The sequence below is a fragment of the Hemiscyllium ocellatum genome, chromosome 36, assembly GCF_020745735.1.
Source record: "Hemiscyllium ocellatum isolate sHemOce1 chromosome 36, sHemOce1.pat.X.cur, whole genome shotgun sequence".
NCBI lineage: Eukaryota > Metazoa > Chordata > Chondrichthyes > Orectolobiformes > Hemiscylliidae > Hemiscyllium > Hemiscyllium ocellatum.
The window spans coordinates 7242189-7256092 of NC_083436.1; the positions used below are offsets into that span (position 1 = coordinate 7242189).

The following is a 13904-nucleotide window of genomic DNA, read 5'->3' on the forward strand; positions in this document are numbered from 1 at the left end:
ATGAATGGCAGATGAACTATGCTGTGGGGAAGTGTGAGGTTATTCACTTAGTGGTAAGAATTGAAAAGCACAATACTTTTTATAAGGTGCCAATCTTGTGAATATCGATGTTTTGAGGCATGAGTATACTTGTGAAGGGCCATTTAAACTTAACATACAGGTACAGCAAATAACTAATTATGAAAGCAAATGTCACGTTGGCATTTATTATAAGAGGATTGGAGTACAAGAATAAAAACATTTGCTGCAATTATTTGAGGCATTGGTGAGTCTACATCATTGGTTGGTGTGCAGTTTTGGTCTCCATGTTTAAGGAAAGGCGTGTTTTATATTGGAGGCATAGAGTGAGGGTTCACTTCAAAGTTTGTGAGAAGGTTTGTAGCTTGGGTGCTTGTTGTTGTGGTTCTGTTCGCCGAGCTGGGAGTTTTTCTTGCAAACGTTTCGTCCCCTTTCTAGGTGACATCCTCAGTGCTTGGGAGCCTCCTGTGAAGCGCTTCTGTGCTGATTCCTCCGACATTTATACTGGTTTGAATCTGCCGCTTCCGGTTGTCAGTAGCTGTCTGTTGCAGTAGCCGGTATATAGGGTCTATGTTGATGTGTCTGTTGATCGAATTCGTGGATGAGTGCCATGCTTCTAGGAATTCCCTGGCTGTTCTCTGTTTGGCCTGTCCTATAATGATGGTGTTGTCCCAATCGAATTCATGTTGTTTGTCATCCGAGTGTATGGCTACTAGGGATAGCTGGTCGTGTCGTTTCGTGGCTAGTTGGTGTTCATGGATGCGGGTTGTTAGCTGTCTTCCTGTTTGTCCTATGTAGTGTTTTCTGCAGTCCTTGTATGGGATTTTGTAAACCACGTTGGTTTTGCTCATGCTGGGTATCGGGTCCTTTGTCCTGGTGAGTTGTTGTCTGAGAGTGGCTGTTGGTTTGTGTGCTGTTATGAGTCCTAGTGGTCGCAGCAGTCTGGCTGTCAGTTCAGAAATGCTCCTGATGTATGGGAGTGTGACCAGTCCTTTGGGTTGTGGCATGTCCTCATTTCGTTGTCTTTCCCTGAGGTATCTGTTAATGAAATTGCGTGGGTATCTGTTTTTGTTGAATACCTTATATAGGTGTTCTTCTTCCTCTTTTTGTAGTTCAGGTGTGCTGCAGTATGTTGTGGCCCTTTTGAATAATGTCCTGATGCAACTTCATTTGTGTGTGTTGGGGTGGTTGCTTTCATAGTTCAGGACTTGGTCTGTGTGTGTGGCTTTTCTGTATACCTTCGTGGTGAATTCTCCGTTCGGTGTTCTTTGTACCATCACGTCCAGGAATGGAAGCTGGTTGTCCTTTTCTTCCTCTCTCGTGAATTGGATTCCTGTGAGTGTGGCGTTGATGATCCGGTGTGTGTTCTCTATTTCTGTTGCGACCACTAGGACTCATAACAGCACACAAACCAACAGCCACTCTCAGACAACAACTCACCAGGACAAAGGACCCGATACCCAGCATGAGCAAAACCAACGTGGTTTACAAAATCCCATGCAAGGACTGCACAAAACACTACATAGGACAAACAGGAAGACAGCTAACAACCCGCATCCATGAACACCAACTGGCCACGAAACGACACGACCAGCTATCCCTAGTAGCCATACACTCAGATGATAAACAACATGAATTCGATTGGGACAACACCACCATTATAGGACAGGCCAAACAGAGAACAGCCAGGGAATTCCTAGAAGCATGGCACTCATCCACGAATTCGATCAACAGACACATTTACACAGACCCTGTATACCGGCCACTGCAGCGGACAGCTACTGACAACCGGAAGCGGCAGATTCAAACCAGTATAAATGCCAAAGGAATCAGCACAGAAGCGCTTCACAGGAGGCTCCCAAGCACTGAAGATGTCACCTTGAAAGGGGACAAAACGTTTGCAAGAAAAACTCCCAGCTCGGCGAACAGAACCACAACAACGAGGGTTCACTTGATTATCTGTAGGATGAGAGGTTTGTCCTCTGATGCGAAAGGTGAAGGTAATCTCTATTCTTCAGATTTTAGAACAATGAGAGGTGATCTCACTGACACATTCAGAATTATGAAAGGACATGACAAGATTGACACTGAGAATTATTTTTCTCCTAGTTGCACAATCTAAAATATGGTCTCGTCTCAAAGTAAGAGGCCAATCACTGTGGACTGAGGTGAGGAGAAATTTCTTTACTCAAAGGTGTGTACCTCTGGATTTTTTTCGTGCTAAAGGGTTGTGTATGTGCATCATTGAACATACTTAAAGCTGAGATAGGCAAGGTTTGAATCTTTCAGAGAAGAAACCGGGAGTAGGTAGGAAACTGGAGGTGAAACTGAAGATCAGGCATGATCATATTAAAAGCTAGTCACGTGGGACGTACAGTGTCATTTTGTTCCTTTTGTTTAGTTCTTATATGATAAAAATATGTAACAGCATCATACTTGTGCCCAGATGACAGATTACTCAGTGAGTCTATTGCAATTACATGAAAGAAGATCTTTCAAAGATGGCAAGCAAATGCCATTAATTTAAGCAGGAGCAAGTCAAAAGCTGGACTGGTAACCTTCAATGTGCACAAAGAGATTTGCAATGTGCTGCTACATACTAAACCATTGACCATGGAACTCATCTGAGATAAGTACAAACGTGTATTCACAGGATTAAGATTGGGAAATTCAACACCATACATTATCTCCACACTCGGCCCATGAAAAGGCTGAGGTGAAGGTGAAAAATCACAAAGGCATCACAAAGAAATCAATCAAATCATGCATTGATATATAAAATGACAGTCCTTGAGTGGAGAGTCACACCTACTGGGCATGGAAAAAATTCCAGTACGAATTTTAGTATTCTTTCAATAGCAAATATTACTGAAAAAAAGAAATACTAACACTAAGAGTGAAAATAGTAAGATGAAGCATCAAAAAGCCAAGCTCTATTTCAACAAGGCTGCTAAACCACTGCCAGAGTTGAGAATGGGCAGCCAGTCAGAAAATAATAATTCAATAAATTCAACAAAAGCAGTCCAAGTGACAACTTGGAACCTTTATGGTACAATTTTCCCCTTGATTATACATGGTGAAAGTGAATGACCAGATGTATTGTAGCAACTGTAGGCACACACACCTTATTGTAGAACCTGTACATCCAGGGAAGTTATTTGGGTAGAACTGAGAAATAAGAAAGGGATGATCACCTTATTGGGATTGTATTATAGACCCCTTAATAGTAAGTGGGAAATTGAGAAACAAATTTGTAAGGCGATTTCAGTTATCTGTAAGAATAATAAGGTGGTTATGGCAGGAGATTTTAACGTTCCAAATATAGAGTGGAACTCCGGATGTGAGTTCTCACTGAGCTGGAAAGTTTGGTTTCAGACATTTCATCACCATACTAGATAACATCATCAGTGAAGCGCTAGTGTTACGTTCTGCTTTCTATTTATGTGTTGAGGTTTCTTTCGGTTGGTGATGTTATTTCAGTTCTTTTTCTCAGAGGATTGTAGATGGTGTCCAAATCAATGTGTTTGTTGATAGAGTTCTGGTTGGAATGCAGTGCTTCTAGGAATTCTCGTGCAAGTCTCTGTTTGGCTTGTCCTAGGATGAATGTGTTGTCCCAGTCAAAGTGGTGTCCTTCCTTGTCTGCATGTCAGGATACTAGTGAGAGTGAGTCATGTCTTTTTGTGACTAGTTGATGTTCATGTATCCTTGTGACTAGTTTTTGCCTATTTGTCCAATGTAACATTTATTATAATCCTTGCAAGGTATTTTGTAAATCTTTTTTGTCTGTGTCTCTGAAGCTGCTAAGTTTTCTTAGCAGCATTAGAAACAACACTGAAAGACAGCAAACTCACAGAAGAAAATACAATCATGTACAAATGCCTGTTCTCTATCCTGTGACCTCTGTCATGAGGAGCACACCCTATTGGCAGAATTGTTAAACTTTGCCATGTTGTACACTTGGAACCAATCTGAGGTTTAGTTACATGAATCACAGAAAGTTACCATTCAATACAGCATATGCTTAGGGAGGCAAATGGAATGCTGCTCTTTATTGTAAAAGGGATGGAATTTAAAGTTATGATGATTTGTATAGGGCGCTGTTGCGATTACATTTAAAGTACCTCATTCAGTTTCATTGGCTTTATCTAAAAAGAAGAGATATTTGTAGTTGAAGCAGCATCGACAAGGTTATCTTGATAGTTTCCTGGAATGAGATGCTTATCTTATACATAAAGGTCAGACTGATTTGACCTATATCCATTTGAGTTTTGCAGAATGAGAGATGGAGTGGACTGAACAATATAGAGTCATAGAAATGTACAGTATGGAAACAGACCCTTCGGGCCAACCCGTCCATGCCAATCTAGTCCCACCTGTCAGCACCCAGCCATTATCCCTCCAACCCCTTCCTATTCATATACCCGTCCAAATGCCTCTTAAATGTTGCAATTGTACCAGCCTCCACCATTCCATAGGAGAAAGTGAGGTCTGCAGATGCTGGAGATCAGAGCTGAAAATGTGTTGCTGGAAAAGCGCAGCAGGTCAGGCAGCATCCAAGGAACAGGAGATTCGACGTTTCAGGCATAAGCCCTTCTTCAGGAATGAGGAAAGTATGTCCAGCAGGCTAAGATAAAAGGTAGGGAGGAGGGACTTGGGGGAGGGGCAATCGAGATGCGCTGGGTGGAATGAGGTCAAGGTGAGGGTGATAGGCCAGAGTGGGGTGGGGGCGGAGAGGTCAGGAAGAAGATTGCAGGTTAGGAAGGCGGTGCTGAGTTCGAGGGATTTGACTGAGACAAGGTAGGGGGAGGGGAAATGAGGAAACTGGATAAATCTGAGTTCATCCCTTGTGGTTGGAGGGTTCCCAGGTGGAAGATGAGGCGCTCTTCCTCCAACCATCGTATTGTTATGGTCTGGCGATGGAAGAGTCCAAGGACCTGCATGTCCTTGGTGGAGTGGGAGGGGGGAGTTAAAGTGTTGAGCCAAGGGATGGTTAGGTTGGTTGGTCCGGTTGTCCCAGAGGTGTCTCTGAAACGTTCCGCAAGTAGGAGGCCCGTCTCCCCAATATAGAGGAGGCCATATCGGGTGCAGTGGATGCAATAAATGATGTGTGTGGAGGTGCAGGTGAATTTGTGGCGGATATGGAAGGATCCCTTGGGGCCTTGGAGAGAAGTAAAGGAGGAGGTCTGGGCGCAAGTTTTGCATTTCTTGCGGTTGCAGGGGAAGGTGCCGGGAGTGGAGGTTGGGTTGGTGGGAGGTGTGGACCTACTGAGGGAGTCACGGAGGGAGTGGTCTTTTCAGAATGCTGATAGGGGAGGGGAGGGAAATATATCCCTGGTGGTGGGGTTCGTTTGGAGGTGGCGGAAATGACGGCGGATGATACGCTGTATATGGAGGTTGGTGGTGTGATAGGTGAGAACCAGTGGGGTTCTGTCCTGGTTGTGGTTGGAGGGGCGGGGCTCAAGGGCAGAGGAGCGGGAAGTGGAGGAAATGCTGTGTAGGGCATTGTCGATCATGTCTGGGGGGAGTCTGCAGTCTTTGAAGAAGGAGGCCACCTGGGCTGCACGTATTGGAACTGGTCCTCCTGGGAGCAGATGCGGCGGAAACGAAGGAATTGGGAATATGGGATGGTGTTTTTACAGGGGACAGGGTGGGAGGAGGTGTAGTCTAGGTAGCTGTGGGAGTCAGTCGGTTTATAGTAGATGTCCGTGTTGATTCGGTCGCCCAAGATAGAAATGGAAAGGTCTAGGAAGGGGAGGGAGGAGTCTGAGACGGTCCAGGTGAATTTGAGGTCGGGGTGGAAGGTGTTAGTAAAGTGGATGAACTGTTCAACCTCCTCGTGGGAGCACGAGGCAGCGCCGATACAGTCATCGATGTAGCGGAGGAAAAGGTGGGGGGTGGTGCCAGTGTAGTTGCGGAAGATGGACTGTTCCACATATCCTACGAAGAGGCAGGCATAGCTGGGGCCCATGCGGGTGCCCATGGCAACTCCTTTGGTTTGGAGGAAGTGGGAGGATTGGAAAGAGAAGTTGTTCAGGGTGAGGACCAGTTCAGTCAGTTGAAGGAGGGTGTCAGTGGAAGTGTACTTGTTGGCATGGCGGGAAAGGAAGAAGCGGAGGGCTTTGAGTCCTTCGTGATGGGGAATGGAGGTGTACAGGGACTGGATGTCCATGGTGAAGATAAGGTGTTGGGGACCGGGGGAAGCGAAAATCATGGAGGAGGTGGAGGGCATGGGTGGTGTCCCAAACATAGGTGGGGAGTTCTTGGACTAAGGGGGACAGGACCGTGTCGCGGTATGCAGAGATGAGTTACCCTCTGTGTGGAAACATTGTCCTGACCCCAGGGAAAAGACTTGCCTATTTATCCTGTCCATGCCCATCATAATTTTGTAAATCTCAATAAGGTCATCCCTCAGCCTCCAACACATGGAAACAGATTCTTCGGTCTAACCCATCCTTGCCGACCAGATATCCCAACCCAATCTAATACCACCAGCCAGCACCCGGCCCAAACCCTTCCTATTCATATACCCATCCAAATACCTCTTAAATGTTGCAATTGAACCTGCCTCCACCACATCCTTTGGCAGCTCATTCCAGACACGCACCATCCTCTGCGTGGAAATTTTGCCCCTTAGGTCTCTTTTATATCTTTTCCCTCTCATCCTAAACCTATGCCCTCTAGTTCTGGACTGCCTGACCCTAGGGGAAAGACTTTGTCTATTTATCCTATCCATACCCCTCATAACTTTGTAAACCTCTACAAGGTCACCTCTTGGCCTCCGACCAGGGAAAACAGCCCCAGCCTGCTCATCCTCTCCCTATTACTCAAATCCACCAACCCTGACAACATTCTTGTAAATCTTTTCTGAATTCTTTCAAGTTTCACAACATCTCTCCGATAGAAAGGAGACCAGAATTGCACGCAATATTCCAACAGTGGCCTAACCAATGTCCTGTACCGCTGCAACATGACCTCCCAACTCCTGTACTCAATACTCTGACCAATAAAGGAAAGCATACCAAACGTCTTCTTCACTATCCTATCTACCTGCGACTCCACTTTCAAGGAGCTATGAACTTGCACTCCAAGGTCTCTTTGTTCAGCAACACTCCCTAGGACCTTACCATTAAGTGTATAAGTCCTGCTAAGATTGCCTTCCCAAAATGCAGCACCTTGCAGTTATCTGAATTAAACTCCATCTGCCACTTAGCCCATTGGCCCATTTGGTCAAGATCCTGTTGTAATCTGAGGTAACCGTCTTCGCTGTTCACTACACCTCCAATTTTGGTGTCATCTGCAAACTTACTAACGATACCTCTTACGCTCACATCCAAAGCATTTATGTAAATGACAAAAAGTAGAGGACCCAGCACCGATCCTTGTGGCACCTCACTGGTTACAGGCCTCCAGTCTTAAAAACAACCCTCCACCACCACCCTCTATGTTCTATCTTTGAGCCAGTTCTGTATCCAAATGGCTAGTTCTCCCTGTATTCCATAAGATCTAACCTTGCTAATCAGTCTTCCATGGGCAACCTTGTCGAACGCTTTATTGAAGTCCATATTGATCATGTTTATCGCTCTGCCCTCATTGTTACTTCTTCAAACATTTTTCAAAATTCAAAAGTATGAATGCTAAAAGAATGGCTCATCTTATGGGAGTGATTAGAAGTAAAGAGAACAGTTGGAAAACAAAGGTTCCTTCATTTAAGACTGATGAGGGAATAGATTTTCTCTGATGGTTCTGAGTCTTTGGAACTCTCTTGCCTCCAGAGCAACAGAGAAAAGTTCATTGAAAGGTTTAAGGCAGATTGAGATAGATTTTTGACTAACAAGGGACTGAAGTGGTATCGGTAGTAGGGTGGAAAATGCAGTTGAGGTCATAGTCAGATCATTCTTGGACTCACTGATTGATGGGGCAGATTTAAGGTGCCAACCAGCCTACTTCAGCTACTAATTTATACAGAGGAGTTTGTGTATTACTATGTGCATGTCTGTAACTGTGTTTGTGTGACAGGTGTCATGGAGCAGGCCAGACCTCATCAACACATGTCAGGAAAGTAGCCAGGACGCGAACATTGCTCGTTGTTATAAGCAGGTGTGAGCAGATATTCCAGGAGCGATGCAGCTGGTCAACCCACTTAGTTTTAAACAAAGCAGAATTTATTGACAGGGTTAGTGAATGAAACACAAACAAAAGAGAACAGAATACAGAATAACTTAACCTATCCAGAAATCCAACAGATTATCCCAATTTAATGATGCTATTCCAAATACTTGCAACAATCCCCATTGACGCCCCGGTGGGAAAAAAAATCAAACCAAGGTCTCACAGGAAAGATGTCAGAGAGGGAGAGGATCAGCATGGGCCTGCTTTTTTAGGTCCAGCAGCTTCACAACTAATTGCCTGCTAAAAAGAAACCAAATCCAAACCAGCTGGGAGAACTGACCACCCTCCTTTCATTGTAAGTGTTTTTTAAACTTGAAAGCCTTTTTTTCTGAGGCAATATCTGTTAGCTATAATCAAACTGGCCCTAAAACCATTCAAACTAAACCTACCGGAGTCTCTGTAGTTATGACCCCTCTGAAAAAGAAACCAAGAACAACATAACCTTGTTGAAGGCGCAGCATCATAATATAGGAGTCAGGCTTGTGTCTGAGCATATCACTTTGCTTAAGTGCCAGTTCAGGCTGGCAGAGGAATAGACATCAAACTCGATGAAGGAAAAGCAGGCTGTGGAACCAGATAAATGTGAGTCTGGAGTTCTGGATGTGCAATGTTAAAAGAGATGAATTGAATTGAATTGAATTGAATGAGCTTTATTGTCACTTGTATTCAACTAAGTACAGTGAAAAGTTTATACATCACCAGTTACTGGGCCATCTTAGGTACAAAGGTACCTGGGTACAGCAAATTCCGTTACAAGATTTTAGAAAATAGAGAAATAAGAAGTCCAGCATTGAGCAGATAAAAGTTCAGACTAATGGTCTTTTAACCTGGACCATGCTGGCACCTAGTCTCCAGTTTGCATTGGGCCTTGGCTCCAGACTACACCAGGGTTCACCTCAAGGTTCATGAGGCCGGGAGATCAGTCCAGAATCACCTCAAGACTTGGAGGCCACTTCAGGCCATGCCAGGGCAAGAGCCGCAATGCTATGCCAGGAGTTGTCACGCAAGGCCAGAGGCTGCCTCACCATACCAGGACAAAAGGCCACCACACCAGGCTTGTTATGTCTGCATGCAGGCCGTGACTGGTCAGGGACTGGGAGTCATGAAAGGCTGGGAGAGGAGAAGGCAAAAGAACACAGAGAGGAGAAAAAGAGAAGAAAAAGAATAACAGGCAGAGCAGATGAGCTCTGGCTAAAGCGTCCTATACTGCCACTATCTTGGACCAGATTTAGATATTTAAGAGTCGAGGAAAGGGGGAGAAGATTGATGAAGTAGTTCAGGACAGCTTTTATAGGCTGAGTATTGAGGTCAGGGAATTGAATGTGATAACTACTCTCTGTATGTTTTTTGTTCAGTTCACAAAGTATGTGTTCTATTGCTGCTTTTCCAGGTCCACTGCCCCCCAGACTGCAAGAGGGCCTTCATGCGTGTTCAGGAAGAGTTGAAATTTATGAGAATTCCTCGTGGGGCACTGTTTGTGACCATGAGTGGGATATCATGGATGCCTCAGTTGTCTGCAGGCAGCTCAGGTGTGGGGTTGCCGTGTCTGTGAACAGCAGCTTTGGCTCAGGAGAAGATCCCATCTGGCTGGATAATTTTCAATGCATTGGGACCGAGGGCACCATCAATGAGTGCCCAAGAGAGCAGAGGAATATCAGCAACTGCACACACAGTCAGGATGCTGGAGTTACTTGCTCAGGTCAGCAGTGATGCTGTGCGATGATGAAACATTTGCCTTGGCTATAGAATGCAAAACAGACCCATATTCCTTTTTCTGGCAGGACTGAGTTAACTCACAGTACCAGGATCCCAGGTTTGATTCCACTCTTGGGCGACTATCTGTGTGGAGTTTGCACATTCTATCCCTGTCAGTGTGGGTTTCCTCTGGGTGCTGTGGTTTCTTCCCACAGTCTAAAGATGTGGAGGATTGGCCATGCTAAATTGCCCATAGTGTCCAGGGATGTATTGGCTAGGTGAATAAGCCATGGGAAATACAGGGTTACAGGGATAAGGTAAGCAGGTGGGTCTGAGTTGGATGCTCTTCAAAGGGTTATTGTAGATTTGAAGGGCCAAATGTAGGGATTATATGTTTTTCCAGTCTAATGATCAGAAGATTGGATGGCTCTTGCATTCTGATGCAATAGCCATGAGGGAATGGATGACCCCGTCCTGCTCCTGGGTAAAAGTCTCAAGGAACTGAATGTGTGATTTGTTCAAGAAACTTAATAATCTCTTCATGTTCATACGAAATAACCCATAAGAAGCTGAATGGCCTCCTCATGTTTCATAGAGGAGGAAGGGAACATTTATGGAAATTGAAACCGTAGTGGGTGAATGATCTAATTTTGTGTTTCCCTGACAGGACCTTTCCCCATCAGACTGGCCAATGGGAATAATGTGTGCTTGGGGAGAGTGGAGATCCTTTACAAGTCCACTTGGGGGACAGTCTGTGATGATGGTTGGGATCTCACCAATGGAGACATTGTCTGCAGACAGCTGAACTGTGGGAAGGCTGAGTCCATAACTGGGGCTTATCATGGACAAGGGGGTGGGGAGATCCTGCTCAGTGGGGTCAGATGTGATGGAACGGAACACTCACTGGACCAATGCATTGCCAACCCACTCGATGCCAATCACAGTGCTGGATGTCGACATGCTGGAGTCATCTGCTCAGGTAAATCAGCAGCTCTTACTGAGCTTGTATTAAAACAATTTGGTGTTCTCCACATCTGAAACTATGTCCTTTTCTTCCCAGTGCTCACTGATATACATTGAATTTTGGTCTGGCATTGTCTGGTTGTAATATTCTCATCCTCCTTTCTGAATCCCTCCTGGTCTCGGTCTTCTTTATCTCTGTAATCTGCTCTTACTCTGAATTTTCATCCTAATGTTCAAATCCCTCTATGACTTACACCCCCTCCTTATTTCCATATCCCAGCACAGAACAGCCTGCTTACTTGGCACTCCACTTGACAGCTTAAACATTCTCTCCCTCCACCAGCAATGCACAGAGGTAGCAAGTTAACAGTTGTCAAGACTAAAGAGCATCTTCCAACCTCACGACCTTTGCCAGCAGGAGGGAGGGTGGCAACAGACACAGGGGAACACTGTGCTCATCATATCATCCTGACTTTGAAAAAATATTGGCTGTCCTTTCACTGTCCTTTCCTTTCAGTTGTACTCTAGAAATCTCTTCATAACTAGCACATGGACTGCAGCAGTTTAATTAGGTAACCTGAGGGACCTGACTGTGACAATGAGGGTTAGGATATAAATGTGGTGAGCATGGACTGCAGATTGTTGAGCTGTGGAACACCCTCTTAGCTATGACAGATGTCTTCTGGGGACAGGGCATCAAAATTATCTGGTTGATATAGTTAAGAATCAATGTACATCACAGATTAGTTAAGGTTAACAGATTTCATTCACTAGTGACTGATAAGTGAATTGGATGGATCTTTACAGTAATCAACAATGGTTTAATGGTTACTATTACTGAGACTAGCTTTTCATTCCAGATTAAATAAAATGGAGTTTTAAAAATGCATGTTTCCACATCCCAAATTAGTTTACTATATTATTCAAAGTTCCCCAACTCTTTTGCAGGTCCAGTGCCTATACGGCTGGTGAATGGTACCAACATGTGCTCAGGGAGAGTTGAAATCTATCGCAAACACATCTGGGGGACAGTCTGTGATAATGGTTGGACTATAAACGCAGCACAGGTTGTCTGCAGAATGTTGAACTGTGGGAGTGCCCTGTTAGCACCAACAGGCTCCCAATATGGAGAGGGGGCTGGGGCCATCTGGTTGGATGATGTGTGGTGTGATGGGTCAGAGTTTGCTCTTGATCAGTGTTCTGCCAAGTCATGGGTGCATAATAACTGCACACATAAGAAGGATGCTGGAGTTACCTGTTCAGGTGAGTGGAGTTATCTGTTAGTTCTTTCACAAGGGAGACAACCAAACCAAATCAGCCTTTCACCTCAGTATTCAAAATACAGTAAAATTAAAACCTTCAAAGATCCTCAAATGATTCTCAAAATCCCAATGGTTCCTCACCAAATTTTTGAATAAGCAATCCCAGACTTTGCAAATAATCAAAACTTGACATTGGTTTGTAGCTTAAACAAAAGGCATAGTGATTTATTAATAATATACAGGTAGAAGATCCTTTATCTGAAATGCTTGGGACTAGCTGTTTTTTGGAATTTGAAATGTTTCGGTTTTCAGAATAGTGACAGTTTCATGGTGAAACTTTTAATAATCTTACCGGAGGAGCAGAACTTCTAAGTAAGAATGTGCTTGGCTATCCCATCCCCCCACGTTGCGTCTGAATGACAAGCATTGAGTGGGTGCTGACTTGAGCTAACTGTTTGCTCGCCAAACAACCTTATTAATCAGAAAAAAACTTCCAGATTTCAGAGGTTATCAGTTTTTGGATGTTTGGATAAAGGGTTTTCTACCTGTAGCAACTTCAGGAGAGCAAAATTAAACAGGAAAATAATATGGTTGAACAATGGAATGAACCCAGAAACCTTTGCTTTCAGCCCCATTCACACAGTAGATGGACAAATAAACACAGTTAATGGATAAATAAAAGATAACAAAAGTGGCCAGATTGCTTAAATGGTTTTCACAATGCATTGTTCCCAGGCAACAATGGTGTTTTCTTGGTTGATTTTGTGAAGGTGTCAATCAGGGTCACGCTTATAGTTCACTCAGATAAATGCAGTAATACGTATAACTTTGTTTTGTATTCTCTGAGCTTTCCAAGCAATGCTCATGGGAAGTTAGGCAGGGAGCTTTCACATCTTTATGTTAGCATCAACAGTTAGATTCGTTTTCATAGAAAGCACAGTCGAACTCTGACTGCTTGCTCCCTAATGAACTGTGTGTCTCCTCCTCAAGGTCCCAGTTACCATTCAAATTCTGCCATTTGCTTGAGCATGTGATATTTTATGGACTTGCCGGAACCAATTCCACTCATTCAAAGCCAACTTGTGCTTTCTGTTCAAATAAAATGCTCTTCCTCGGTGCTGAAATATCTGCAGAACCTTTTAACCAGGAACCAATCTGTAATTAACTTCCAGGTGTGGCTCACGAATAATCAAAAGCTTGTTTGGTTTGATTTCCTTTTAACAGAAGCTGTTACACAAAGTTCAAAAGTCATCTTTAGTTCACAGTTCCCAACTCTAAATTAAAATTGATTAAAAGAGTAAAGTAAAAATAAGTAAAAATCAGTGGGGGCTCTAACACAGTCCATTTACAATTTATCACTTATCTGGTACTCGGACAAAAGCTTATCTTTTATTTCTTTCTTAATGCATGTAAGTGGCACAATTTCAAGGACGTGAATGCTTTAGACAGGGTGCAGAAATGATTTGCAATATGGCTTTAAGAATAAGGGACTTCCGTTACAGTGAGATTGGAGAAGACCAGTTGTTCTCCTTAGAGAAGAAAGGGTGAAGAGGAATTTTGGCCATTGTGTTCAAAATCATGAAGGGTTTGGATAGAGTAGATAGAGAGACCTGTTCCCTTTGCATGTGGCTTCTGAACCAGAGGACATTGAATTAAGGTGATTGCTAAAATTACCAAAGAGGTGATGCTTTTCTGTGGTGAATGATTTGCAATGTAGTACCTGACAGTTTGATGAAAACACTTTCAATCATAACTTGCAAAAGAGATTAGGAAAATCATCTGAAGAGAAAAATAAGT

General features: G+C 43.9%; 1 protein-coding gene across 1 annotated transcript in view; it reads left to right on the forward strand.

The window, feature by feature from the left end:
- The window catches only part of LOC132833277 (deleted in malignant brain tumors 1 protein-like), a 58638-nt gene extending 48741 nt beyond the window's left edge, over positions 1-9897 (forward strand). Inside the window, exon 11 of the mRNA XM_060851439.1 lies at positions 9578-9897. Within this exon, the coding sequence (XP_060707422.1) occupies positions 9578-9897 (320 nt within the window). The remainder of the gene's footprint in view (positions 1-9577) is intronic.
- Positions 9898-13904: the final 4007 nt, after the last annotated feature.